This window comes from Protopterus annectens, chromosome 6.part0, assembly GCF_019279795.1.
Source record: "Protopterus annectens isolate FY-2018-M chromosome 6.part0, PAN1.0, whole genome shotgun sequence".
NCBI lineage: Eukaryota > Metazoa > Chordata > Ceratodontiformes > Protopteridae > Protopterus > Protopterus annectens.
In genome coordinates this window covers 825,732,700-825,759,791 of record NC_056737.1, presented here as the reverse complement: position 1 = coordinate 825,759,791, position 27,092 = coordinate 825,732,700, and the positions used below count along the sequence as shown (strand labels likewise).

Here is a 27,092-nt window from a genome sequence, read left to right as displayed (position 1 = left end):
ACGTTGTTGGCTGTCGCTCTTGTGCTAGATTCAATAAACGCACTATAAAGAGAAGGTTGGATTGTGCCAGGTTAGTCTTTGGGAAGCGGTGCAATTATAAAATGCCGTCGGATGCTCCGACGCCCGCTTCGAAGAAGCGCAAGGACAAAGCAGTTAAGCCTAGGCTAGAAGAACCATCTGTACCGGACGCCGGTTCTTTAGAGGTGTCGGTGGAGCCGGTGGCTCCACCGGAGGTTTCTTTGTGTTCCCAGGGTGAGACTTTATTATTGCAAGATGTGGCCTCTCAGGAGGCAGGTCAGGCTGAGGGGCTTCTCAGGTTACTATACTCCCTCCCTTCCTAGGGTGGCTAGGCCCTCTCCTTCTGTTTCAAAGGCTTCTCCCAGGGGCAGGCCAGGTTCAGTTTCAGTTGGTGTCACCCCTAGTTCTTCTGGAACTGTGCCCAAGAAGCATATGCTTAAAATGGCAGAAGATTTGATTACTTTGATTAGGGGTTCTATGCCCCCTCCTGATAAGAGACCTAGGGTGGAGCCTGAGCTAGGGAGTTTTGAGCAGGCTTCAGATGTTTCAGAGTCTTCGCTGAAGACTTGCAGGAGTACTCTCCTTATTCTGATTCTGATGTGGATGATTCTACTCCTTCTGCTTCTCCTCCTGAGGATTTTTCTTTTTCAGAAACTCTTCATTCCATGAGGGAGCATTTTAAGTGGGAAGGTCAGGACTTCTCTGATTCCAGGAAAAGGCTTAGGGAATTTTTGTTTTTACCCCAGCATAGGCCTTTGGCTATACCTCCTGTTTTGGATGTAGTGGAAGATGTTTTTACTGAGGCTTCTCTTAATCCTGATTCTTTGCCTCCTGCTCCTGTTAAACCGGATATGTATTACAGGGTGCCTGAAGCTCATAAGTTTCTTATTAAGAGTCCTAGGGCAGACCCAGAAACTGTTAGCCAGGGGCCTAAAGGTGTTAAGGCTTCTGTTGTAAAGAATCCGGTTCCTGCAGACAAAGAAGCCAGGGCCTTGGATAGATGGGGAAAGAAAGTTTATACTTCTTCCACTCTTGCTATGAGGGCTTTGAATTGCCAGTTTCACATGTTGAAATACCAAAACTATCTCCTTTCACAATTGAAGGCTAAGGTTGATGCTCTGGCAGAAGGTATTGATTGTAAAGAGTTGCAAGATTTAGTACATGTTTCTGAACAGGTGGGTAAGCATTCTTTGCAATGTGGTTTTGATGCTGTACAGGCCTCGTCTAGGGTGGCTGCCACTGGGTCAGTTCTTCGCAGGCATGCCTGGCTGAGGGATCAGAATTTGTCTGACCATGTTAAGACAAGGATTTTAGATGCTCCTTTGCAATCTGACGTGTTGTTTGGTTCTCCTGTTGAGGCAGTTTTAAAGAAAATGGAAGACAAGGCTAAGTCTATGCAGACTGTTAAAGATTTTTTGCAGGTCCAGTCTCCAAAGTTTAGTAGAAATTGGCCTACTAAGGGGTGGACGTATCCTTCTTATGATTCCCAGTCTAGGGGTAGATCTAGACATGGTAGGGGCAGAGCTCAGGGCTCTTTCAGGCCTAGAACAGGGAGTTCTCCTGCACAGTCTTCGGGTGAGTGCGCAGGGGTCAGTCCTTTCGTAAACAGACCCAATGACCTCCCTTTTCAGCTGCCAGAGCCTTCTCGTCTGGCAGCACCTTTGGGAGGAAGGTTGGCACTTTTCAAAGAAAATTGGAGTTTAATTACCCAAGACAGATGGGTATTGGATATCATACACCACGGCTACAGGTTTTATTTCCATACCTTGCCTCCTTTCAAAGGCATGCCAGACGTTCCTCCTCAACAAAGAATAGAGGCTCACAAGCAAGTTTCTCTGTTGCTCCAAATAGGGGCCATACAGCCGGTCCCTATGCCAGAAGTGGGCCTAGGATTTTATTCTCGCCTGTTCCTAGTACCAAAGAAGGGGAACACGTGGAGACCAATTTTGGATTTATCTATCCTCAACACTTATCTGGACATTCCCAAGTTCAAAATGTTGACGTTGCAGCAGCTTTTACCTCTGCTGGGCAAAGATCATTGGATGGTAACTTTGGATCTCAAGGAGGCTTACCTTCATGTTCCTATCAGACTAAGTTGCAGGAAGTATCTGCGTTTTCGAGCTGGGACTTCTCACTATCAGTTCTCTGCATTGCCCTTTGGCTTATCTACTGCGCCCAGAGTGTTCACGAAAGTTCTGGCTCCAGTGATAGCTTTCTTCAGGCTAAAAGGAATACAGATCTATCCTTATTTGGACGACTGCCTGATTCTGGCTCAAGGAAGGAAGAGCTTCTTCATCATTTGGAATATGTGATAGCAGTGCTAAGATGCCTGGGGTATTCTGTGAACGAAATAAAGTCCAGTCTAGTACCCTCTCAGGACATGTGCTTTCTGGGTGTGAGACTGAATACAGCATCCCAGATGGCCTTTTAACCCCGGACAAACAAAAGAGTCTATCCCTTTACTTCCATCAACTATCTCATCAGTCCGGGCTGACTGCAAGGACAGTCCTTCAAGCCTTAGGGTTCATGGCATCTTGTATTCTGGTGCTTCCCAATGCCAAACTGCATATGAGGAAGCTACAATGGTATCTCAAAATGTATGGACACAGCACTGCCAGGATCTGGACACTGTCATTCAAATAATACCTTGCATTCAAAAGGAATTTTTGTGGTGGGCTCAGGAATGTCACCTAACCAAGGGACTCTCTGTGACCCGGCCAGAGGCGAGTCAGATTTTAACGACAGATGCCTCAGACAAAGCTTGGGGAGCTCATCTAAATGGAAAGTGGATACAAGACAAGTGGCCTGCCAGACTACAACATCTACATATCAACAGGAAGGAGATGTTAGCAGTCCAGTTTGCATTAATAGCTTTCAAGGAATTACTTCTTCCAGGGCAGGTGTTGATTCTAACAGACAACACAACTGTCATGTGGTACATCAACAAGCAAGGGGGAACGCATTCTTATCCTCTATGCAGGCAAGCAATGATTTTGTGGGAGACGGCTCTCAGTTTACAGCTCAATCTTCAGGCAAGGTTTCTGCCAGGAGCACAGAACTCCTTAGCAGATGTGTTGAGGAGACGAATTATGGATCCCCACGAGTGGAAATTGGATCCTCATGTATTTCAGAAATTGACAGTGTCATGGGGAACTCCAGACATAGATCTGTTCGCTTCTCCACTAAACCATCAGCTGCCAAAGTTTTGCACAAAAAGGTTTCATCCCACAGCTTGGAGAGTGGATGCTCTTTCTTTCAATTGGAGCAATCTTCATGTGTATGCCTTTCCACCTCTGCCTCTCCTCCCAAAGGTACTTCTAAAGGTCAGACAGGACAAGCCAAGGATGATTTTAATAGCTCCGGATTGGCCTCGACAGCACTGGTACCCATTACTGAGAAGTCTGGTACGGAAGCCTCCATGGCCTTTGCCTTCGATTCCACACCTGTTGTCACAGGACAGCCATTTGCTCAATGTCAAGCTTCACTCTCTGCACCTAACAACCTGGCATATTCTGTTTTGAACCATAGTGGGCCTCCACTTCCTCAGCACGTGTTGAATGTTATTTTGGAAGCTAGAAGGCCTAGTACAAGGAAAGTGTAGGCAGACAAATGGAAGAGATTTTTATTTTGGAGTGCAGCAAAAGATTTTGATGTTTCTGAGCCTAATTTGTGTGTGGCTCTTCAATATCTTACTGAGTTACTAGACAAAGGTTTGTCTTTCTCTTCTATTAAAGTTCATGCTGCAGCAATTTCGGCTCACTATGATTGCGACCCACCATTGTTTTCTCATCCTTTGTTCAAGCAATTTCTTAGAGGGGCAAAGAATATAAGACCCCCACGAAGAGCTCCTACTCCTGCTTGGGATCTCAATTTTGTGTTGGAGAAACTCACTCTACAACCTTTTGAGCCTGCAGCTACTTCTGAGTTGAAATATTTGTCATGGAAGACTGCTTTTTGGTTGGCCATTACCTCTGCAAGAAGGGTTTCTGAATTGCAGGCCCTTATGGCGGTTGAGCCTTTCTTGATTTTCCATAAGGATAGGGTATCATTACGTACTAATCCTTCCTTTATGCCTAAGGTGGTTTCTAGTGTGGCTTTAAACCAAACTATTCATTTGCCTACTTTTTATGCAAATCCCCAAAATAAAGGGGAAAAGATTTTGCACACTTTAGATGTACACAGGCAGTTGCGTTATTATTTGGACAGAACTAAAGGGTTCAGGCAGTCTCAGCAGTTGTTTGTTTCTTTTGCTTTGAGTTCTCAGGCCAAGCCTGTGTCAAAACAAACTATTTCTAAGTGGATTGTGTTTTGCATTGCTTTCTGTTATTCCCATCATGGCAAGGAGATTCCAGCTGGGATTAGGCCTCATTCCACTAGGGCTACTGCCACTTCAACAGCTTTTTTGAGGGGAGTGGCAACCAAGGATATTTTGGAGGCAGCTACTTGGAGTTCAGTGCATACTTTCTCTAGGCATTATCACCTGCCACTTTACTCTAAATCCAGGGCTGGTTTTGCCACTGCTGTTTTGCAGGGCATTTTGGCAGCTCCTGCTTCCTTGTAGTTAGCCATCCTCCCTTACCTCTGCTTTGGGATTCTACCCAAGTGTAAGGACTGCAGCAATGTGAGATGAAGAACATAGTACAGTTTTGTACCTACCATAAATGTAGATGTTCAAGATCCACATTGCTGCAGTCCAATTTACCCTCCCTCCTTCCCCTCTGTAGTTAGAGGTGGTTGTGTGGGTTGGGTTGTACATATTGTGTATATTGTATATATTGTACATATAATTAGTGCAAGGGTGGTTGGTTGGTTGTTTGCTGTCTTTTGGTTTTGACCTTTATTTTTAGGGTCTTCTGACATCTGGGGCAAGAAAAGACTGAGGATATGACGTCGGTCATGCGCATTTGTACCCTGACGTCCTGATGTCAGTCAAATGCGCCTTGACCGACGTCAGCCTTATACTTTGATATTCGGGCCGACCGAGGACAGCGGACTACCCAAGTGTAAGGACTGCAGCAATGTGGATCTTCGAACATCTACATTTATGGTAGGTACAAAACTGTACTTTTTTTACAGTAGACTTAGTTGTCCTCTTCACATGCATCTCACAAGAGGGAGGGGCTTGAATATTTTAATTATTACTCTGTTATGAATTTTATGTACTAATTAAGTCAAAATGTTCAAGGAATTTATGGAAATTGTAGTAATTATATTTATTTTGAGGGCCAGATTTATAATGAAGTTACTGGCAGTGGGAGCAACACATGATTGTTTTTCTAATGTGGTTATGCTAGCATGGAAAGGAAATTTGTGTTTAATTCTGAGTTTTTTTAAATGGTGTAGGTTATATTTGCAGTTTCTGGACAACATTTTTTAGTACTATGGACTGGACTGGAGAGTTAAATCAAATTGGTTATACAATATGTCTTTGGGATGATATTTTTTTTTTAAAGTTCACCTATCAGGAAGACAGTCATGAAATGAATTATTTGGGCACGTAATATCAGTAGTGTTGAGGGTTTTCTTTCTGCTGTTTACAGACAACCCACATTTTTCCAGTATATACCAACACTTTGAGTTTCCATCCACCTTCCCAGAAAAACAACTCTAGTCAAAGGATAATTTGTAAGATTAGCACTAATGATTTCTAGAAAAAAATATCGCTATGGGAAAGGAAAACTTGAATGTATGTGTTTTAAACAGGAGTTATCCCAATTCTTTGATTAAAGGTATAAGTACAAATATACTAGAAGGGTAGGATATTAAAACAAACCCCCTATTGGATGTGGTTTGATACCAAACATAAGAGAAGACTCAACATTTTTAGAGCCCCCCCCCCCCAAAAAAAAAAAAAAAAAAAAAAAAAAAAAACCAATCTGGATGGGCTTAACAAATTTGAAAGTGTTTTATTGATTGAATACAACACCAATTCTAAAATGGTTAGAAATATAGTTAGAAAAGATTTTAACATTTTAATTGGTATGGACAATATTTCAAAAGTGGTAGGAGAAGACCCACACTTTATGTTCAAAAGAGCAGGCAACATGGATGGTATTGTGGAAAATTTGCACAAAACAAAAAATCTTCAGGTGTTAAATTAGACCCGTGTATATATATGAGGTACATTTGCTTAAGTTAGATAATGGAATGAACACAATTATTTTTCCTCAGTCTGGTAATTGTGGTAAAGTAGGTTTAGTTAATTTAGCGAAGTGTTCAGACTGTCCGGCAATTTGTTTGCAAAACAGAGAGGAAGGAGCCTTACAAAGCATATTTACGAACACAGCTATATCAAGGAAAAATTCAGCAATGCCTTATTAAACATTCTGTTGAATGTACACAATTCAATAATGTTTATTTTGGACAAAATTGAGAGAAATCCCAGAAGTGGCTCATGGGGGAACATCTTTTGAGTAGAACTAACTTTTATGGCAGTTAAAATTAAATGCAACAAAGTTTCCTGCGTATTAATCGATTTCAATAGTTCCCATACTTAAAAAGAGAGAAGCAAAGTTACAAAATGATTTAAGTACGATTTGTTGTTTTGTCTTAGTTATGTTTTAATGTTTTTAAACTGAGTTGTTTTGTGTTTTAAACTTATGGTCACTTATATTTCCGTATAAAAATTAACACAGGATTTCGTTGGATATTCAACCTATGTAAATACTTTCAAGTTTTTATTGCTTTATGTTTGATTGTTTTCAAATCTTGTTTAATACTTTAAAACTCTTTAATGTCATGTAGACACATTAAAGAGGGCAAGGCTTATTGTCCCCAAGGCATCTGATTACACCTAGCTGTTTTGTTAGAATGTTTTTTACTAAGTGAAGTTGATGATTCTGCCCCAGACTTGCATGCTGAAAGGGCTAATAATAAACATAAATATGAAGACTTAAAAAACAACGTAGTATTCCTGTAGGCAGAAAAAACAAAATGTACTAAAAGTAAAAAAAAAAAAAGTTTAATGGTAAGCGCTTTCACTTTTAACAGCTTCATCAGACATCTCCATCAAAGAAAGCCATCCATTTATATTCAAAATGACCAACATCAAGAAACAATCAACAAATTAAAACATAAAACTCATTCTTAAAGTGCCAACACTTAAAACAACCATCTGTATACATAGTACAAAAACCCATTTCAACCATAATTTAAATGTATAAATACATGTATAAAAAAATATAAAAAAACACATACAAAAAACTCAAAAACTTTAATGTTTCAAGGTTTTCTGTGTTAAAAAAGGTTTTAATGAAACCATATCATTAGTACCAGGGTGGTGATCTGCCCTAAAGAACAGAATCCATTTCTGTTCACGGACCTCTGTCTTATTCTTAATATCGCCTCCCTTTACACTCTCAGCTAAAATGTCTAGTACAAAGAAAACTTAAATTGATGTTGATCACTATTAGACCACACATGCTTAACCAGAACATTCATTTCTTTGTTGTTCCTGATGTCTTAAATGCTCAAGCACCCGTTCTCTAAAGGAACGTTTAGTCTTCCCAATATAGTATGCACTACAGCATGTACAGATGGCATAGTACACTATGTTCTTAGTAGTGCAATCAACATAAAACGAAAAATCTACAGTACACCTCTGTGTAGGATGTACAAAACTACTAATGACATACACATATTTATACCATACTGCATTTCCTACAAGGAAACGTCCCTTTCCTTTGGGAAGCTATCATATGTGGGGTCTCATCTTTCCTGTAGCAAAGCTGCCTTTTAATTGATAAATTATGTTTGAAAGCAAAACTCGGTGTTTCAGTATCAGTCTCCCTTAAGTCATTGTTCGCATACAAAATATTCCAGTTTCTTTTCAAAATATCACAAAATGAAAACTCTACCAAAGCTAGAACTTCCACTGAGTGATCTCCCAAACCTCTTGTATCAGAGGCACATGGGATATATGCACATGATCCTTATGAACATCAGGCGTTCAGCTCATTGGCAATTCTGAATGCCCTTGCCTTGTTTCGTTGTTTTACTGGATAATTTCAGGCCAATAAATCCAAACCCCACTAGCTGTGGATATGCATATTTTGGCCTTGTTATGACTTCATCAGCACTGACGAGAGGGAATTTAGGAAGTCTGAGCAATTATTTGTTGTTTCCTTTTCACCCAATCAGGTCACCCAGTGTCAAAAGTAATGCTAGTGAAATGGATCACCAATTGTATCTCAATCATTTATTCCATGAACTGCAATTACCTTGTCCACCGAAGGCCTACTGTATCAGATCAGTGTCTATTTCTTCAGCCTTTGTAGCTAGAACTTCTGTTGATAACATATGTGCTGCGGCGACATGGTCCAAGCCACATACCTTCATTTTGCATTACAAACTGGACATAATTTCCAGAAACAGGGCATCCTTTGGCTTTGCGGTGCTCAGGCAATAGCCTTCCATAGGTGCCACCCTAGGTAATTATGTAGCTAGGGACTCTGACCCAGTTGTTAGGAATAATTCAATGGACAACATCAGATTTAAGAGTTATGTACTTACCATAACTTGGTACCTGTGTTGTCTTATTTCATTATTCCTCACATCCCACCCAAACTTGCCCCTAACAAGAAGTGTTGGGGCTGTTAGAAGAGTTCCGAGTTCTTTGGTTTTCTGTCTTGAACTTCAACCGAGAGCTTGATTATTGTTGTTGTGGTTGTTATAGTTGTTGCTGTTATAGTTGTTATACTCTTATCTTTTCTTCACTTCGTTGTGAGGAAGTGCACTTGATCTGAGGGTTTGTGGAAGCTGCAGGGCATTATGGGAGTGGGAGGAGTTCGAGATGGCTGCAATTGTCTTTTGGAATGGCCGGTTCGTATCTGATGTCAGATCCAAGGACCCAGTCATGAGGAATAATGAGTTAGGACAACACAGATACCAAGTTATGCTAAGTACATAACTCCTAATTCTTCTCTGCCTATCTGTTAAATTGAATTACCAGCATGTACACAGACAAACTGTACAACTGTATATTTGCATGCTGAAGAGTTTAATGAAACAAGCTGACCAAGCACTACTGTGAGATTAAAAACATTTTCTGTATAACACAAATCACTGTCAGATGCACTGCACTTCCTCAGCTGACTCAGATTATAAAAGTGGTTGTAGGTGGACATTTTGTAAGTTGAAAACTTTGTCTTTGATGAAAGCTGTTCTTTTCCTTTATTTCCTGTATTGAAGCCTTCTTTGTCTGCATCCTTATCTCAATCCAGAGAAAACCAGTTCTCCCCAGGCCGAAATGTTCTTTCAAAAATGTTTTTTCATTGATAGGATAGTGTGTAACTTTTCCTGCTGTGTTAGCCATTTCCCTTTTCACTTGAATATCTGTGTACATTCAGCTGTTTAAGATATTTCAAGGAGCCTCTATTGTTAATGCAATTTGTTACAAAAACGTTCAGAAGTATAATACTTTTTGCTGCATGCAAGCACATTGTATTAAGCTAATCATATTTGTTTACCGCATATTTCTTTTGTGTACTTAGAGTTGTGTTCTAAAAATATCACACTGTTACTATGATTATGAAACCTCTGTTACTGTGGAAAGGAAAAACAATTTTATATATATATATATATATATATATATATATATATATATATATATATATATATATATATATATATATATATATATATACACACACATATATATATATATATATATATATATATATATATATATACATACATACATAACAGTGGGTATTAAAAGGATACAGACCCCTGTTAAAATGCCAGTGTTTTGGGATATAAAACAGTGCGACCACAGTAAATCATTTCAAAACTTTTCCCATCTTTAATGTGAATTATAACCTGTACAATTCAATTGAAAAACAAATATGTTAGGGGAAAAATATAAAAAATAAATAACGTACAATAAGCTGGTTGCATAAGTGTGCACACCCTTAAACAAATACATTGTTGAAGCAACTTTTGCTTTAATTACAGCATTCAGTCTTCTTGGGTACACACCTGCCATCAATTAAAGAGACTCTGATTAACTCCAAATAAAATTCATCTGTCCTAGTAGGATTTTCCTGACATTTACTCAGTTGCCTGCAACAACAAAAGCCATGGTTCGCAGAGAGCTTACAAAGCAAAGGGATCTCATTGTTGAAAGGTATCAGTCAGGGCAAGGTTACAAAAAATTTCCACAGCTTTGGATACACCATGGAACACAATATTTAATGAAATATTGTGATTTGTATTGGTTATTTTTATACATGATATATATATTTATTTCACATATGATATATAAATTTTATGTTCGTATTTTAACTTTTTATATATGGTCACAGGGTTAGAATGGCTATTTTTACAATGTAATTTCCTTTTTATGATGTCATTTCCTTTTTATGATGTCATTTCCTTTTTATGATGTCATTTCCTTTTCCTACACTTTAAACAGGGCATGAACAAGTTCTTTTGTTGTCTGATGAAGCGGGTGTGTTAATTCTTCCCGCGAAAGCGCTAACCTTTTAAAAATATTTCAATAAAGAAGTCTTCATATTTTAAAAAACGGCTGAGCACTACTTGTTCATATGGAATAACAGCATATTATCTTTTGGATTATAGCAACAATGAACTTTGGCGTCTACTATTGAAAATTCTGTGGTGGTTTTTTTCTTCAATGCTCTAACCATTTTGCGTACAGCAACTACAAGGTATTTCTTTATCCAGCCAGTTTCTTTTTATTAAGAGTGTTTGCGTTACTTAACACTTGTTTATTTTTGGACTTATAACGACGCTACACACTACGCTTGGTTTTTTGGGTTCGTTTACATAATGTATATATATATATATATATATATATATATATACATATATATATATATATATATATATATACATATATATATATATATATATATATATATATATATATATACATATATATATATATATATATATATATATATATATATATATATATATATATATATAAAATATAGGTTCATAGGTATGTACTAGGCTAATTGCCCCGGAGCCTTTACAAGCCTAGCCCATAGTAGCATCATGCCACCCAACATTAGTTCCCATTGCCTTGTTCGAATAGAGCCACTGGAGTGATCCCTGGGGTGAATTTTCTATTTCCCATCCACTCATCAAGATTTCTCTTGAAGAGGGCCAGTGAAGTGTTCTGTTTGACATGTATGGGAAGTTTATTTCATAACATGGGCAGTCTCTGGGTTATGAACCTGGCCCTCCAGCATGTTCTGTTGATTGTGGTAATGAGGTTGAGGTCTCTGGAGCGTGTGGTGTGGAGGGATTGGGATTTCTTTAGATGTAACATTTCTAAGAGAGCTGGGTCAGACATTGCTTTTTAAGTCAAGCAGAGATCACCTCTAAGTAGGCGATATGAGACAGAGAGTAGTTGGAGATTTTTTGAGTCTGTCCATATAGGACAAGTGTTTAAGGCCTAGGATCATCTTTGTGAGGTACTTTTGCAGCCTCTCCAGTTGTTGCAGGTGTCTAGTGAGGTACATGCCAAAGATTGCCCTAATGGGGGTAGAGTAGAGGGAGACAATGACCTCTTTCTTCCTGGATGACAAACCTTTAGTAATGATATATGCCACATAGAAGGACTTTCTTACCGCAGTGGCAATGTGGTAGTCAAAAAAGAGGTTACTGTCAACCTGTGTTCCCAGATCTTTAATAACGCTTTCTGTGTTCAGTGGACTACCATCAATGTGCTAATTCATGGGAACTCAGTTTTTCTCAGTGGGGATGATGACACATTTTTGGCATTGAGCTTAAGGCCATGGTTCTGACATGAATCTTTGGTCTTAATGAGGCCGTTCTGCAGGATGTCAACATAATTTGGGAAGTTAATAATGGCTCCTAACTTGCAATCATCTGCAAGCTTTGGCAGCCAGAGTCCCTTCGTGTTGGCTTGGACTTTAAGTAGATACCAAACAGAAGAGGACCCAGGACCGAACCCTGTGGGACTCCAGTCATGACTGGTCGGCAGTCTGGCTTAAAGTTGGCAACTATCACACTGTGGGTTCTATCTGTGAGCCAGTTTGCAACCCATCTAGTGATATAGGGGTTGACCCCTAGTGAGTTTTTCTGTGATTCCTGAGTGGGAAATAGAATCAACGGCCTTTGCTAGATCAAGGTATGCTGTATGAACCAACTTGCCTTCATCTACAGCTCTGGTGAGTAACTCAAAGAAGTCGACCAGGTTGAACAGGCATGATCTACCTTCACAAAACCAGACTGTGTGGGATCTAGAGTTTGAAGATTCCCTATATTGTTGTTTATTAGGTCCATGGTGATGCATTCCATAGCTTTGCATATCAGACTAGTCTAGTCAAGCTAATGGGGCGATAGTTCCCAGAGTTTTTCAGCGCACCTTGAATGAGCGCAAAAACAAGCTGATTCTGAAGGGCCTCCTTAGGTCGCCCTTTTCAGAGCCCCTTTCATCAACAGAGGTCTCATCCCCTCCAACCAAGGATAAGAAAAGGTCCCGCTCTGTCCCCTCTTCATCTGGTGACTAGGGAAAACCTGTAAAGCCTAAGGTACTTAAGTTATCTTTGGAGCATAAGTCCGCCTCATTGGCACTGACGTCTTCCGCTCTGGCTACTACTGTTCCTATATCGGCACCAGCTTCGGCTCTGATATTGTATCCGGCATCAACTATTTACTTTAGAAAGACTACTACGACTTTGGCACCAAGCACCGCTTCAGCACAATGCACGCCTTCGATGCCTGTCTCTGCAATTTCAATTGCTACTGATCCTTCCTTGTCTCCGACACCAACTATTTACTTTAGAAAGACTACTACGACTTTGGCACCAAGCACCGCTTCAGCACAATGCACGCCTTCGATGCCTATCTCTGCAATTTCACTTGCTACTGATCCTTCCGTGTCGGCTCCGAGTGCCCCTTCGGCACAGAATCCTTTCATGGTCCTGATAATGACAGTTCTGACACAACTTCTTCCGCTCTCAAAATTTGAGATATTGGTGCCGGTAGATTCCACACCATGGATCCGATACTCTCCATCTAGGGACCCATTTCTAGGACAAGTGTACAAACCATTCCTAGAATTGACCTGACTTCCCATCAGGGAGTATCCACTAGCTCCACTAGGAGCCTTTCCAAACTTAATGTCGTGTGTCTTGTGGACCAGCTGTTGACGGCCCGGGGGGATACCCACTCCGTCTAGGACCCCATCCTCCTGCAGGACTTGGGTTGGCTTCTCCACTGACTCCATCTTACTCTCCTCCTTTGACCATACCGGTTCCAAAGTCTTCAGCTCCGACTTCCTTTTCGAAATCCCACGTCCCTGCACTTGTAGTGGACCTCACTGGGGCTCCGGGACATTCCCTTTGGCCTTCGGTCCCCACTGAACTGAGCCTTCCTCAACCCCATGATTGGGCTGCAGGCTTTTCAGCTCGTGGCACGGTTCCGAGTGTGTTGACGATTCTGTCCACGGTGCCGGGAGTTCTGTCTGCACCGATCCTGCTTTGAGGCTCCATCCTTAGGAGTGCGTTCGACAGAGTGGTGTGTGACCCTGGTTCCAAGGTTGTCCTTCTCAGTTCCAAGCTCCAGTGCCTCTTCGGGCAGACCTGCTTTCGAGCTATGGACAGGGCACTTGCTTCTGGAAGCATTCCACTGACGTCAGAACCCCAGACCTCCTTTCCCCTTGAGCTACAGCTGACACAAACCACCTCCTCAGGACACTGGGCAGGAAAGTTGCAGGAGACACCATTACAGGGCACCCCCTCTTCCGAGTCCTCAGAAGCCTCCGCTGAGGAGCCCCCACAGAAGAGATCATGCAAGAGGAAGCATGTAAACTCCCCTGAAGAGTCTCTGACAGAAGATACGGATTTTGATGATGATGAAGGGTCCCTACAGTCATCCCCTGATTATGTCTCTTTTGGGTACATCCTTGAAATGTTGAAACAGAGGGGTGATTAGAAGCCCACAAACCATTCTTCTGAGGAGTCCGTGTTTCTGCAGGCTTTCCATGCCCAGCCATCTAACTCTTGGGTGACCACGCCTGCAGACAAGCTGGTACAACTCATGGTGCAGCATGCCTGGTAGAACCCTGATTCTGTTGAGTTCATCCCTCCGAGACCTGACAAGATAGTACCCCCCCCCCCCCAAGGTGAACCCACATTGGTCGAAGTTTACCAATCGATGGTGGTGGCAGCGGCAACAAAAAAAGGTCTCGTTGAAGAGTCATACTGTTATCCGCCCAACAGAGTCCCGGCCGTGGACAGACTGGGGAAGAGAGTTTTTGCTTCAGCGACTTTTGCCATATGGTCTCTAAATTACTTGGCACATTTTACGAGACTCCAAAGAGACTTTGTTTCCAAACTGTGTGGAACACTCGCAGGACAGGTGTCTGAGAAGGTGAGGGACAAATTTGCCTCGCAGTTCGCAACCCTGGACTCTGTCTCCAGTTCGTCCATGAGGTTGCTCTCACATGCAACCGAAGGGGTGGCTAGAGAGGCAGGTTCAGACAGTAGTTATGAGTCGCCATGCTTGGATGCGCCTCTGTAACTTTGTGGACCCTTTTAAGTCTTCCTTCCTGAATGCTGCTATCGAAGCATCTTCCATTTTTGACCCCAAGATGAAAGACACCCTAGGCAGGTGTGAACAGGACGGTAAGACCCTGTCTGCCATAGGTCTACATTTTTTCCAATCCTCAATGTTCCTTTTCCAGGAACCAGAGGAGCGGAAAGATGTGGCACAAAAAATCTCAGGGTCCTTTTCAGGCTGCATGTGGCGATGATACCCCCAGGGGAAGAGGGGGGAACAGTTTTGGAAGATGCCCCTTCCAAGGCAGAGGGGTCCGCTTAACCAGGGACCCAGGGATTCTTTTTCTGGGCAGCCTTACCAGTGTTCCTGAAGAGCGGCCTGATTGCTTTCCTCTGGAAGCAGTCAGGGGACGTTTCTCTCTGCACTAAGCTGCCTGGCATTTAATAACTTTGTCCGTTGGATGCAGAAGATCATAACCAGAGACTACACCATTCCTCTCATCACTTATCCAAAACTTGAGAAAAAACTTTGCGACGTTCCACCCAGTCAAATGGAAGAAGCAGCTGCAGAAATAAACAAGCTGTATCAAAAGAGTCATCCAATTAGTCTCACCAGACCAATGCAGATGCGGATTCTACTCAAAATTCTTTTTGGTGCGAAAAAAGGCAGGGGACTGGAGACCCATTCTGGATCTCAGCAATTTGAACAAGTCTATTGTCCAAACGAAATTCCAGATGGTCACAGTTCAGTCCATTCTCCCTTTTCTAAGGGAAGGCGATTGGATGTGCTCTATAGATCTCCAAAACGTGTATTATCACATCAAAATGGACAAATGCTCCAGGAGTCTACTTCACTTCTGGCTAGGAGTCCATCTCTACCAGTTTTGTGCCCTGACGTTCGGACTCTCTACAGCCCCCCCAAGTGTTCACAAAGTGTATGGCAGTGGTTACAGCTCACTTGAGACTGCAAGGATTCCAGGTGTTTCTGTATTTAGACAATTGGCTCCTTACCGCCCTCACCAACCATCTTCTGGTAACAACCCTACAATGCACTCTTTCCCTGGCGAGACTTTGGGGAATAATGATAAACTGGGAGAAATCCAACCTTGCTCCAGTTCAGAACATAGAATTCATTGGAGCAGTCTTTGACAACTGTTCTTGTCTGGTGTTGCTCCCAGCTCATAGACTTCAGAGAATGGGGCTCCAGCTCCGGGTGATACTCTGTCAAAACAAATCCTCAGTGAGGGAGGTTCTTCAGGTTTTAGGATACATGGCTGCTTCCATACCAATAGTGCCTCTGGCAAAACTGCATATGTGAATACTTCAGTGGCTTCTGCTATCTCAGTGGTCTCTGAATTACCACCCTCTATACTTTCAAATTCAGGTAACCAGTCGTTGCAAACAGGACCTTCTTTGGTGGATGAGCCAGACTTAGGCCTGTGGAGCCATCCATTCCACCCCCCAACCCAAAGCCATTGTGACCATGGATACTTCCCTGATAGGGTGGGGGTGGGGGGGGGGCATTTCCAGGGAAAGACAGTCCAAGGCGCATGGTCCACTTTGGAGGATAACCTGCATATCAGTGTTCTAGAACTGAGGGCGGTGCTCTTGGCATTGCAAGTATTCCAATCTGTTCTCCCTTCTGGAACAATCGCAGTTCAGTCAGACAACATGTCAGTAGTCTGTTATATCAACACACAAGGAGGAACCAAGTCCTATCCCCTGTGTCAAGAGGCCATGAGAATTTGGCATTGGGCGATAGCTTCCACCTGCTTTCTTATAGCAACCCATATCCCTGAGAATTCAATCGTGATTGTAGACAAGTTGAGCAGATGTATTCTGCCTCATGAGTGATCCCTCAATCCTAATGTAGCAGCAGCCATTTTCAGCCGTTGTGGTCATCCTTGCTGCGACCTATTCACCTCCCCATCAAAAAGCAAATGCAGCAGCTATTTTGCCCTATTCCCCCCACAAGGGGAATCCTTGAGGGATGCTCTGATTCAGGATTGACCCACAGGACTGCTGTATGCCTGTCTCCCATCCCTCTGATTCCCCAATTCATCAAGAAAGTTATTCGGTTGAAATGCAAAGTGATCCTCATAGCCCCCTTTTGGCCTTGACAAGTTTGGTTCCCTTTCCTTTGGCATCATCTGCTATGTCGACCGTGGATTCTGGACCCTCTTCCAGACCTGATTTCTCACCCCCAAAGGTTGAGTCATCTGAATCTGTCCAGTCTCAAGCTGACAGCTTGGTTTCTCCACTTCCGTTAATCGCCAGGCAGGATGACCTTCCCTCACCTGTACGTGACATTATCCTGGCCTCTCACAAACCATCCACCAGAAGACTGTATCTAGACAAATGGAAGAGGTTCTCTATTTGGTATAAGAAAAGGAGGCGCTAGACCCATACTCGTCTCAGGTCACAGTAGTTTTACAATATCTATCAAAATTTTTCGAAGATCGAGCTGCAGCTTCTACCATATGAGTACATCTAGAGGCTATCTCTAACTATCATAATGGGTTGGATGATTCTCCCCTCATCTCGCTTCGGTTATGCAAAACCTTTCTTAAAGGGGTCTTTCACATTAGGCCTCCAATTAGACAACTTATAGAGCCATGGAACCTCACGTTAGTTCTTCAGTCCTTAACCCAACCCCCTTTTGAACCTGCAGCGAAGTGTGACCTAAAATTCTTATCTTGGAAGTCCCTTTTCCTGGCAGCCATCATGTCAGCCATACGAATTTCTGAGCTTCAAGCATTATGCATTAAAAGACCCTTTTTAATCTTCCACAGGGACAGAGTATCACTCCGGACAAACCCATCTTTTCTCCCCAAAGTTGTTTCTGATTTTTCCATCAGTCATACCATTGACCTGCCAGTATTTTTCCCAAATTTTATTAATAAAGGGGAAATGTGGTCTACATTCTTTGGATGTACACAGACAACTGAGGTTTTATTTAGATAGAAACAAAGCAATATGTAAAACTGACCAACTGTTCATTTCCTACTCTGGGCCTAGAATGGGAAATTCTGTCTCCAAGGTCACTTTATCAAAATGGCAAAGGGACTGCATACGCTACATCTATTCACTTGCAAAACAACCTATACCGCAGGATGTTAAAGGCCACTCTACCAGATCTATGGCAACATCTGTAGCCTTCCATTCGAGAGCCTCTTTAGATGATATTTGTGCAGCAGCCACATGGGCTAACCCCCACACTTTTATTAATCATTACAAATTGGATGTGGTCTCCAGAGGGAGAGCTGCCTTCAGCTCAATGGTGCTCAGGAACGTTCTTCCATAAGGGCCGCCCAAGGAACACAAGATAGCTGATGATTCTGTCCCATCAGTGATGAATGGAAAGAAGATTAACAACATCAGATAAAGAAGTTATGCCTTACCATAACGTTCCATCTGTGTTGTTGATCTTTCATTCATCACTTCCCACCCTCCTTCCCCCTCCAAAGACTCTTGAGGGATACTTTGGGTCCAGGTGGTCAGTTAGGGCATTTGCGCAGAAATGGCCTCTGCTTTACTAGTACAAGATGGGCAAACTCGATCTGAGGTAACACAGAGAGGGGCACTATGGGTAGAAGCTTAACTTGAGAATTTTTGGCTGGCGCGAGCTTGGTATTAGGCTGACTCTGTTCCGAGGGCTCAGAACTGAACCCATCAGTGATGAATGAAAGAAGATCAACAACACAGCTGGAACATTATGTTAAGACTTAACTTCTTTTTTTGTATCTTGTTTAACTTGTTTGTTTTCCTGTGTTTAGTGATTGTATATGTTTTTCAGAGGGTTGTGAGCATGTGTGCATTATTGTATTAATAGGAGATATGCAAGAGTGGTATTCTGTGTCAATAAATCTTTCTGTATGATCTGAAGTGTAAGCATTTTGTTTTTGAATTTGCAGTCAATGTTTTTCTGTGTTTGCAGTGTAACTGATCATAAATGAAATTGCTCTACATATTATCTTGATCAATTTCATCTATAATCTTTAGTAATATACTTCTACACATATATGTGTGGATGGGTTACATTCATTTGATTGTCAGTTCTCTTTATTAAAGAAAAAGGGTGGCTCATTTGATCGACACTACATTTGAGCTTTGTCAGATCACTTTATTTAAGAAAAAGGGTGGTTCATTTGATTGACACTACATTTGATCTTAATTCATTACACTGAAAAGTGTGAAATGGTGTAGAAATTGACTGTAGTTTTGGAGGATAGGAATTACAGTGCAGATTAGTGTTGATCAGTAGTTTTACCATGATAATTCCTTGTTATGTTGCTCCACCATGTCTAAACATTTAAGTATGTGCGCCAGTAGGGAATCAGTGTGCAAGGAGCATTCTTTTTCCTCCATGGAGGTATATTTAATGTATATGAAATTGTCAATGAAATGTCCGCGGTGGTGGTGGTGCTGCGGTAGCGTTGTCGTCTCAGAGTCGGACGCTGTCCAGTTCGATTCTCAGCTAGAGCGTCTTCTGCGTGGAGACGTGCGTGAATGGGTGTACCTTCGTTGAAGGTTGTGTATCAGGGCTGGTAACTTGGCACGAAAAAATCAACTACCATTCATTAGCGGAACGGAGTTCCGCTGTGGCGACCCCTAACTGGGAAAAGCCGAAAGACACAATGAAATTGTCAATGGAATGAGTGTTTGTCAAATGTAGCATTGATCAAATGAGTTTTAGATTAAATTAACTGTTTTTCTTTGTCAGTTAAGTGAAATGCCGATGTAGTTAAATATAACCGTGCAGACATATGTTAATTTATTTGTAACATACATTTATAAGTGCATACACATGTAAATGAACATGTATAGGTGACAGTGAAGATACAGTCCAAGCTTCAGGAAGTCTTTACAGTAAACTTCCTAGAAAGAAGTATATACCACAAGACCAGCAACTAGATCATTAGAAAGTAAAGATGTGTATATATTACCATATAAAGTTGTGTGTTTATGTTTGTAACATAGTGTGATGATTTCAGTTGGATGAGACCTGTGGAAGCCATAAAGTATGATTTTTAGAGAGAGAGCTGTAAAGAAAGCAGGTGTAATATCTGGTGGAGGAAACAAAGCTATGACACAAGATAGTTTACAGTTAGGAAGGGAAGTACAGGCTGGCATGTTTAACGAATATTATCTAAGAGAAAGCTAATTTAAAGTGTGTATAGTCACTTCTTTAGGGCAACATCAGGAAAAACATAGCAGAAGTTGGTTAGGATCCAGAGGAATCTGGAGTATAAGAGAAGTGAATCAAGGCCAAGGCACTCATGTGCAAGACAGGAGTCTACCTGGAGAAACTTTAAAATCCAGTGGACGTTTTAGTGACAGAGACTCCTTTAACATGAGAACGTTATTAAAGTATATTCTGATTTAATTTATAATTTTGTGGTGCATTTAGGTTCTGTCATCACTGCAGATTTTCCATATGCACCTGAACGAAGCATTGCTGCTAGTGTGGCTAATAGATCAAACTGTTTTTAACATTTTTTTTGTCTGGGCTGCTGCTTTATTTTACCTGTTGTTACAGTTTATTTTAACTTGACAAAGTTAGTCTTATTTAGGATTTGAAAATAAAACTACTTCTTTCCAAGAAGCTGGAGTATTTGTTTCTTAGAATAAACAATGTTTAAAGTGTGTGTGCGTGTGTGTGTGTGTAGTTGGATATACAGTATATAGGTGTATGTATATATTTGTATATCTATATTGAAAGGTGAAAGTGTTGAACTCCCTGTAAACATGGGTCCTGCAGGGGAGACTAATCCTGTTCTGTACCTTTATGCAACTGTAGGTATTTTGATTTCAGCATGGCCCCTGACTTTGGATCTTGAAGTTTCCTTGGAAGTTAATTAGGCTATAAAGAAGGAATTGAAGACACTGGAAGTGGGATTGAGAAAGTAGTTCTCAAAAGGGATGTTATCTATTATGAGGATGTCTTTCTGAAGAGTACCATTTGTATTGCATAAGGCTAAAACATCATTTTTTCCAGAATACTGCTACTCTTACAGTTTTTTTGTATTTAGCTTGATAGCATTTTTGTTACACCAAGTGTATGTATTTTGTAACCTTACAGGAGCTGTTAAATATCAATAGATGAGGGGATAATATTTTTCATTTTGCAGTCATCCATGAACTTGGTCAACTGTCCTTTTGGGTTATTGACTTGGACATCTGCAAAATAAATGCCAAACATTAGAGGGCAAGCACTGGTCCCTGTAGATCCTCTGCAATTACAGTTGTGTTTAGAGCAGGTACCAGCAACTTTCATGACTTGGGATTTATTGGATAGCCAGTTTGCAATCCAGTAGACAACACAGAGGTTTACATTTTTTTTTCAGTAATACCAGCTTGAGAGAGAGGGTGTGAGAAGCTGTGGCCTGGTCAAGATAAGCAGTGTGTCCAACATGAGTGACATTTTCAAAGAAGCATGCTAAGCTCAGGATACAGGGTGTGTGCATCACAAAACCAAACTGATTGGGGTTTAGATCTGTTAAGCTGCTTGTCTGTACAGAAACAAGTTCTGCTGTAACACATTTCATGACTTTGCTTATAAGGCTATTGAAGCTGAGGTGCCTGTAATTACCCAGGTGTGTATAAGGGCTACAATTGTGCAAGGGACACACAGTGCCTGTTCTGCAGACATCAAACACAAACTCTGTGAATAGACTGAGGTTGAACAACTTAAGCAGGTATTCAAGTACTTAACACTTGGAACTGATAAGAATGTGACCTTGCTTGTTTGGTTCCATGAAAGTATTTTTATAGACTTTGCCAGGGACTTTAAGACTTGCTGCAAGATTGTTTCAGGGGAAACAGTTTTAGTGACAAGTGGGGTAAGTAGTCTGGGCTGATGGGGGTGAAGCTGACTCTAAATTTATTTGCTAATATTGGACTATATCCTTGGGTTCAGAATGTGTAATATTATATGGATGAGCTCAGTGCATTGTTGGGCATTATTACTTGATTTACTGACATAACTAAAATGATTTTAGTTTCCTTAGTGTCTTTCATTACCTTGTACCCTGCTTTATATGTTCTAATACTTATTTTTGCCATGTTTTCATATGGTCTTTGAGGTAGGGGATATGAATTCTTACAACTTTTTATTATTTTCATTTTATTGTACTGTCAGTACTGGAATTCCACCATAGGTGTCTGTTTCTAATTTTGCCATTCTGTTTAGGATGTTTGACTTTTCTATGCAGCTGTTTAGGTGCTGATAGAAGTCAGAGGTGAATGTGGCAGCCCTCTCAGTTGGGTTCATTTGTGAGGTCTTGTTGGGAAAGTTGTGTCGGTCTTCTACGAACTAAAGTGGATTTGCCCTGGAGAATTTCCTAAAAGGCTGGCTTATTTGGTGGTGGTACTGTACTACAAGGCCTCATAAGAGATGAGTGATTTATGGTCAGATTTAACCAGGGATGAGGAGCTAGATGCAGGTGGGGAATAGGTCAGTAAGGACCAAGTTGTGGGTATTAGCTAGTCTACTTGACTGTTTTACAGTTTATGCCATTTGATACAGCAAAATGTAGGAAATGCTGAGCATGTCCATTTTTAGGGGTGGAAGTGTTCCAGTCAGTGCTTGGGTGACAGACGTCTGGTAGCCAGAAGGCATTTAGTGTCTCAACATTAAGATGATTTTCATGCTGTTAAGGGGATCTGTATCTAGTACTGAAGTAACAGTTGGATTTAAGGATGATTTGGATCTGTTTGATCTCCAAGTTAGGGTTCTGGGTAGTTTGATGTGAGGTAGTGCGTTTCTGAGAATTATCATCTTTTTTTTTAGTGCCAACATGATGTCTGAATATTTTTGTTTGCTAAATTGGAATGATAAGGTGGGGGAACTGTGCCTAGAAAAAAACACTGTGGGGACAGCAAAGGCTTAAACAAGTATGCAGAAGCTCTGTTATGAGAGGTGCAAGCCATTCCTGGTTAAACAGGAGATCTCTGCCATTGCATCCCAGTTCACTACGTACTGGATCGTCTTAGAATGGCAACAATTATTTATCCAGCAATTGTTAAAAACAATTATCTTGTCTTGTAGTTGGGCATCTTTCTTAGTGAAGGCAAGATGCTGCTGAAGACCAATGTCCTTGCTGCTCCTAATACATGCATAGTATGCTCTATCACATCTTTCTGCATATTCCTCTGGGTAGAACATCTTAGGTCAGTCACTCTCACATGGACCACTATGTTATAGGCCTTCTTGGTTAAGAGACCGTGATGTCCTTGTGACTTTGTGGATTCTGGCAGGAGACAAATGGTTTAGTCGCCTATTCTTGTCCATTCTATGTAGAGTTTATATGCCTAACTATAGAGTTGTCTGCAGCTAAAACATTTCCCTGTGTGGAAGCAAACTTAATGGGACTTGTGGGCTTAAGCCTGCTTGTGTGGTGACTGTTGGGTGAGATGTATAGATTTGCAGTATGTGTGAGTGGAGAGGGAGTAGGTTTTACTTTGTGTGCTGAAGTCTGGGATCTTTTAGTGCGTGCTGTAGCATGCTTTGACAGACTTTTATTTTGTGTGTTTAACATCGCCATAAGTTAGGTACCTGGTGGTGTGTTGTGACTGATGTAGTGTGGAAGTGTGCTTCTTTTGCCTGCATTTGTCATATATATTTGCTTCTCTTGCAGGCCGTACTACCAATTACGAGAAGCAGTGAACATGTGTTCTGTGTTATTGGGGGGGGGGGGGGGGGTATAATATACATGGTATACATCCTTAAATGTCATTGAGCTGTTGAGAGGAAGTTGCATGTCATGTGGTACACATTTTTTCCAGAAAAGCCAATTTCCTTAAAAGCCACATAGAACATGAACCATATCCTTATTATCTCTTCTCCACCATATAGACACTGCATAAGCAAGTTAATTCACCTGTTTTGTTTGGGTGGGGTCAGAATGGATTAACAAGAGTTCTTGCAGTACCTTTTATTTATTTATTTATTTATTTATTTTGCTGCTTTTAAGGTTTTTATTATGGGCACCTGAATTCAAGAGGACAGACCTAGTGGGAGGAAGAGCAGACCGGTTTGAAATAAATTGCCTGCTGCAATTTTGATTCTGTGCTGTCTTGCTATTGGTCAACCTTCATCCAGTGCAGTCAGAGATTAGTTGGCCAGGAAGACCACTGTTTTTGCTTGCTTCTGGAATGTGGTAATTATAGACACCCCTGCCTCATGGCTAACTGGTCCTCCGTGCATTTCCATACCACCCAGCTATTACTACTTTTACACCTGCAGTCCAGCTTCCTTTGTCTCTCTTGTTTCATCAGGATTCGGATTTCTGAAGTCTTTGTTTCTGTGACTTCTGTCACATTAGAGAGGTTTTTGGAGAACTGCTTGAGATACTTCGTACGTGTTGGCTTACTGAAGAAAGTACTGCAAAAAAAAAACACACACACAGCTATAACAAATGTGTGAGTTGATTGCCAGTCCTCAAGAGGGCTGCTTGTATTATTTTCCCTGCCACCACACACCCAATTTGGTTGGATGACATTTCCATTTGTTTTGCTTGTATTGCCTTGCTTATACGCATTGTAAATTTACGGTTTCATATTTGAGTTTCTTTTGCCTTATACATGCAGCTTGGGCCAAGGACATTCTGACAGTCTTTTGCAGGAGCAGCATGGTACATGCTGAGTGAGGGTAGGTTTTTTTTTTTTAGAGTGGGTCTATATTATAAAGACGAATGTTCAGGTTGTCGAGCACCTAAACAGCAAAAGCTGTAAACTGTGAACGGCCACGTCTGCAAATTTTTTCACAGGAAAAAAATTTGCCAGGCCGGCAGACAGTAAAACAAACTTTCAACCCTAATTAAGCGGGAGGCTTTGCCACCAACACCCCCTGATGGGGAGGCTGTGCCCCCCCATAACTAAATATACCAACTCCGAGATCGTTCTACATTGTGGAAAAGGGCAAATTCCCATTAACAGGCAAGTAAATTTTTTCCCTCAGAAAAATTTGCAGAAGTGGCTGTTCGCCGTTGCTTTCGCTGTTTAGCTGTCGACGTTTAGGTGTTCGACAAGCTGAACGTTCGTCTTTATAGTATAGACCCTTTGTCTTACAACTGTAGTAAGAGAGCTCTGAAGAAAGGAGAGCCCAGATATTACGCACTGCAGAGGGTCTTTTCCAACAGCAATGTGATGTAGAGAGTATTCACAATATTTGTTTTATAAGCAGCTGCCATGTAAGTATGTTTCTTATGCATAGTCTGTGTTTTCAAAAATAGTACTTTTTAAATAATGCTCATCCTTGGTGTATATGATCTTTTAAAAGGTAGCTGAACTATATGAAGATCTCAGAAACAGAGTACGCCAGTTCAATATGCATATTCATCTCAGTCGACCAGCAATGGATCAACAGTATATGTACAAACAACGATTCATTTTACAGGTAAGAAAATTAGTTGTACGGACTGCTCACTTGGCATTCCTTTACAAAACTGTTTTTAGCATCTTGTACTTGTAAATTAAATAGTCTTTTTTTGAATATGCATTGAGGTGTAGTTCTGAGTCATAACACCATGTGATGAATTTCATGATGACTTTGTGCAGTAGTTCCCCATATTAGGTGCAGGCAGCGTAAAGGTGTTTAAAAGTATGACAGAAGTCATTTGCATTAACTTTTGGGAATTCTGATATCCCCAGTTCTGTATATTTGAATTCATTTATTTGTTTGCCCTGGGTAAAGTGCACCTCCCACATGATGTATGCCTGATTATGAAGGTGCTGTCATCCCTGGCATTCCTCATTTTTTGTGCTGTTACTACTGCTGCTTCAGAACCCCAGTCCATTTCTGTCATTAGAAACTTCCAGTGCTCAATGCCTAGATCAGGAGTTTGATTATTTCTGTGTTTGTCAAACAACCTACCTGAACACATTTCCACAGCCTGTATTTTTGGGAGAACTTGAAAAATGCTTTGAGGTGTGAATGCTTTTAACTTGGGCCTTTTAAATGTACACATTATTCTTGATCCCTTTCTCACAGTGGCCGAATACATTGAGCTGCTAAAAGCAAGAATTAATAAAACACCACCTTTTGTTAAATCTGTAGTTTCCTTGGGTATGAGAGCTGGGCTTCCACTGGCAAACTTATCTTTCAACCACTGTTCAGATATGGTCTGCCATTCTTGGCACATTCTTATAAATAAATTTAGTGAGAGCTATAAGCCCTCTTACAGCATATCCCTGCATCATAAATATCACTCTACCTCTCTGTCGCTTGCCGGCTGGCATCATATTTTAGGTCTCACCAACTAGTTTGCACGTCTTTAGTGTAATATATTTAAACATTTCATTGTGGCTGATCTGTCTAGAGATATTTAAGTTCTAAGAGTACTTGCATATTTATTTGGTGCCACTGAGGGCTACTCCTAATAGCCTTGTTCTTGGTCAAACTACCATTTGTATTAATAGTAACATTACACAGTATGATTGGACACCCCTTAAGAGCCTTAAAGTAGCTGATAAGGAGTGGCTGATTGCAGTCATAACTACCTTATAGTCTGGGCAGAAGGGGGCATAGCTAGTAAACCTGTGCCAGACTTTCCAAAGGAGTGTGTCAGCTACTTGGGCAGGTACACAAAACACTGGTTGGACAGAGAGGCTGCTGGATGTCTTGGTTTGGCTGAGATCTCAACCCTATAGCAGTGCCAGTGAGGAGTCTTGAGGATCTGGAGAAAGAGGGAGAAATCAGACCCTGACTGACTGTGGTCTCTGTGTGCTTTTAAGGGAAATTGTACTAGATGCAGAGAGCTGCAACTGGAAATACTGTGTGTGTGTACCTGTCATCCTCTCAGTGTATATCCCCCACTGGTGCCAGTGGTGAGAGTTGAGGCTCCTTGATTACTGTCAAGTGGTGGGGCGTCACAGTCTGTATAATAGTATTCCATTTTTGGCAAATAAGTAACAGTAGAGGCAGTTTCCAATAGATTTTTGAGGTCTGTCGATGGAGAGGAGCTTTTAAGAATGAGGGGTGTCTGTTTGGGTGACAGGTAATTAGAATAGGGCTTAATACTGGGCAGATAAGGAGTTTGCATCTGGTATTGTGGTTGTTTGCTAATTAGATGAAGTCTAGATGCTGAGGTAGCTCAAATAAGTTCAAGATTTTGAGGGCATGACTGATGCATGTAATACTGTTTATTGGTGGCAAATTTAGCAATTTTTGTTATAGCATGTTTCAAGTTTGGATTTAACTGGGGCTTGCTGGTTGGTTAGGAATCAGAAGCCTTATAAGAGTGAATGAAAGAGGTATTGTGTGGCTTTGGTGGAGTTTAAGAAAAATTTGGGGCGGTAGAACATACAAAGTTTCTTATCAGCTTTTTAATGTTTTGCTTATGGAATTAGTTTAAGATTGTCGGGAATTAGTTTGAGATTGTCGGTTGTAACTCCAAGCAGTTTTCTATGGGATTCAACTTTGGTCTCTGTGTTGTTTAGGAAACAGATTTTAAAGTAAGATTTGTCCTTCAGATGAGCTTTGGGGAGGAATAAAAGTTTGTTTCGTTTTGTTAGGGTTAAGCAATCACGTGAAGTCAGTTTTCATAAGGGTTCTTGCTTGATTTGAATGGAGAT

At 41.1% G+C, this 27,092-nt stretch overlaps 1 protein-coding gene across 1 annotated transcript in view; it reads left to right on the top strand.

Annotated features, from left to right (window-relative positions):
- The window catches only part of TDRD9 (tudor domain containing 9), a 2,841,455-nt gene that overhangs the window by 932,009 nt on the left and 1,882,354 nt on the right, over positions 1-27,092 (top strand). Inside the window, exon 21 of the mRNA XM_044074496.1 lies at positions 24,799-24,915. Coding sequence (XP_043930431.1) covers positions 24,799-24,915 — 117 coding nt within the window. The remainder of the gene's footprint in view (positions 1-24,798; positions 24,916-27,092) is intronic.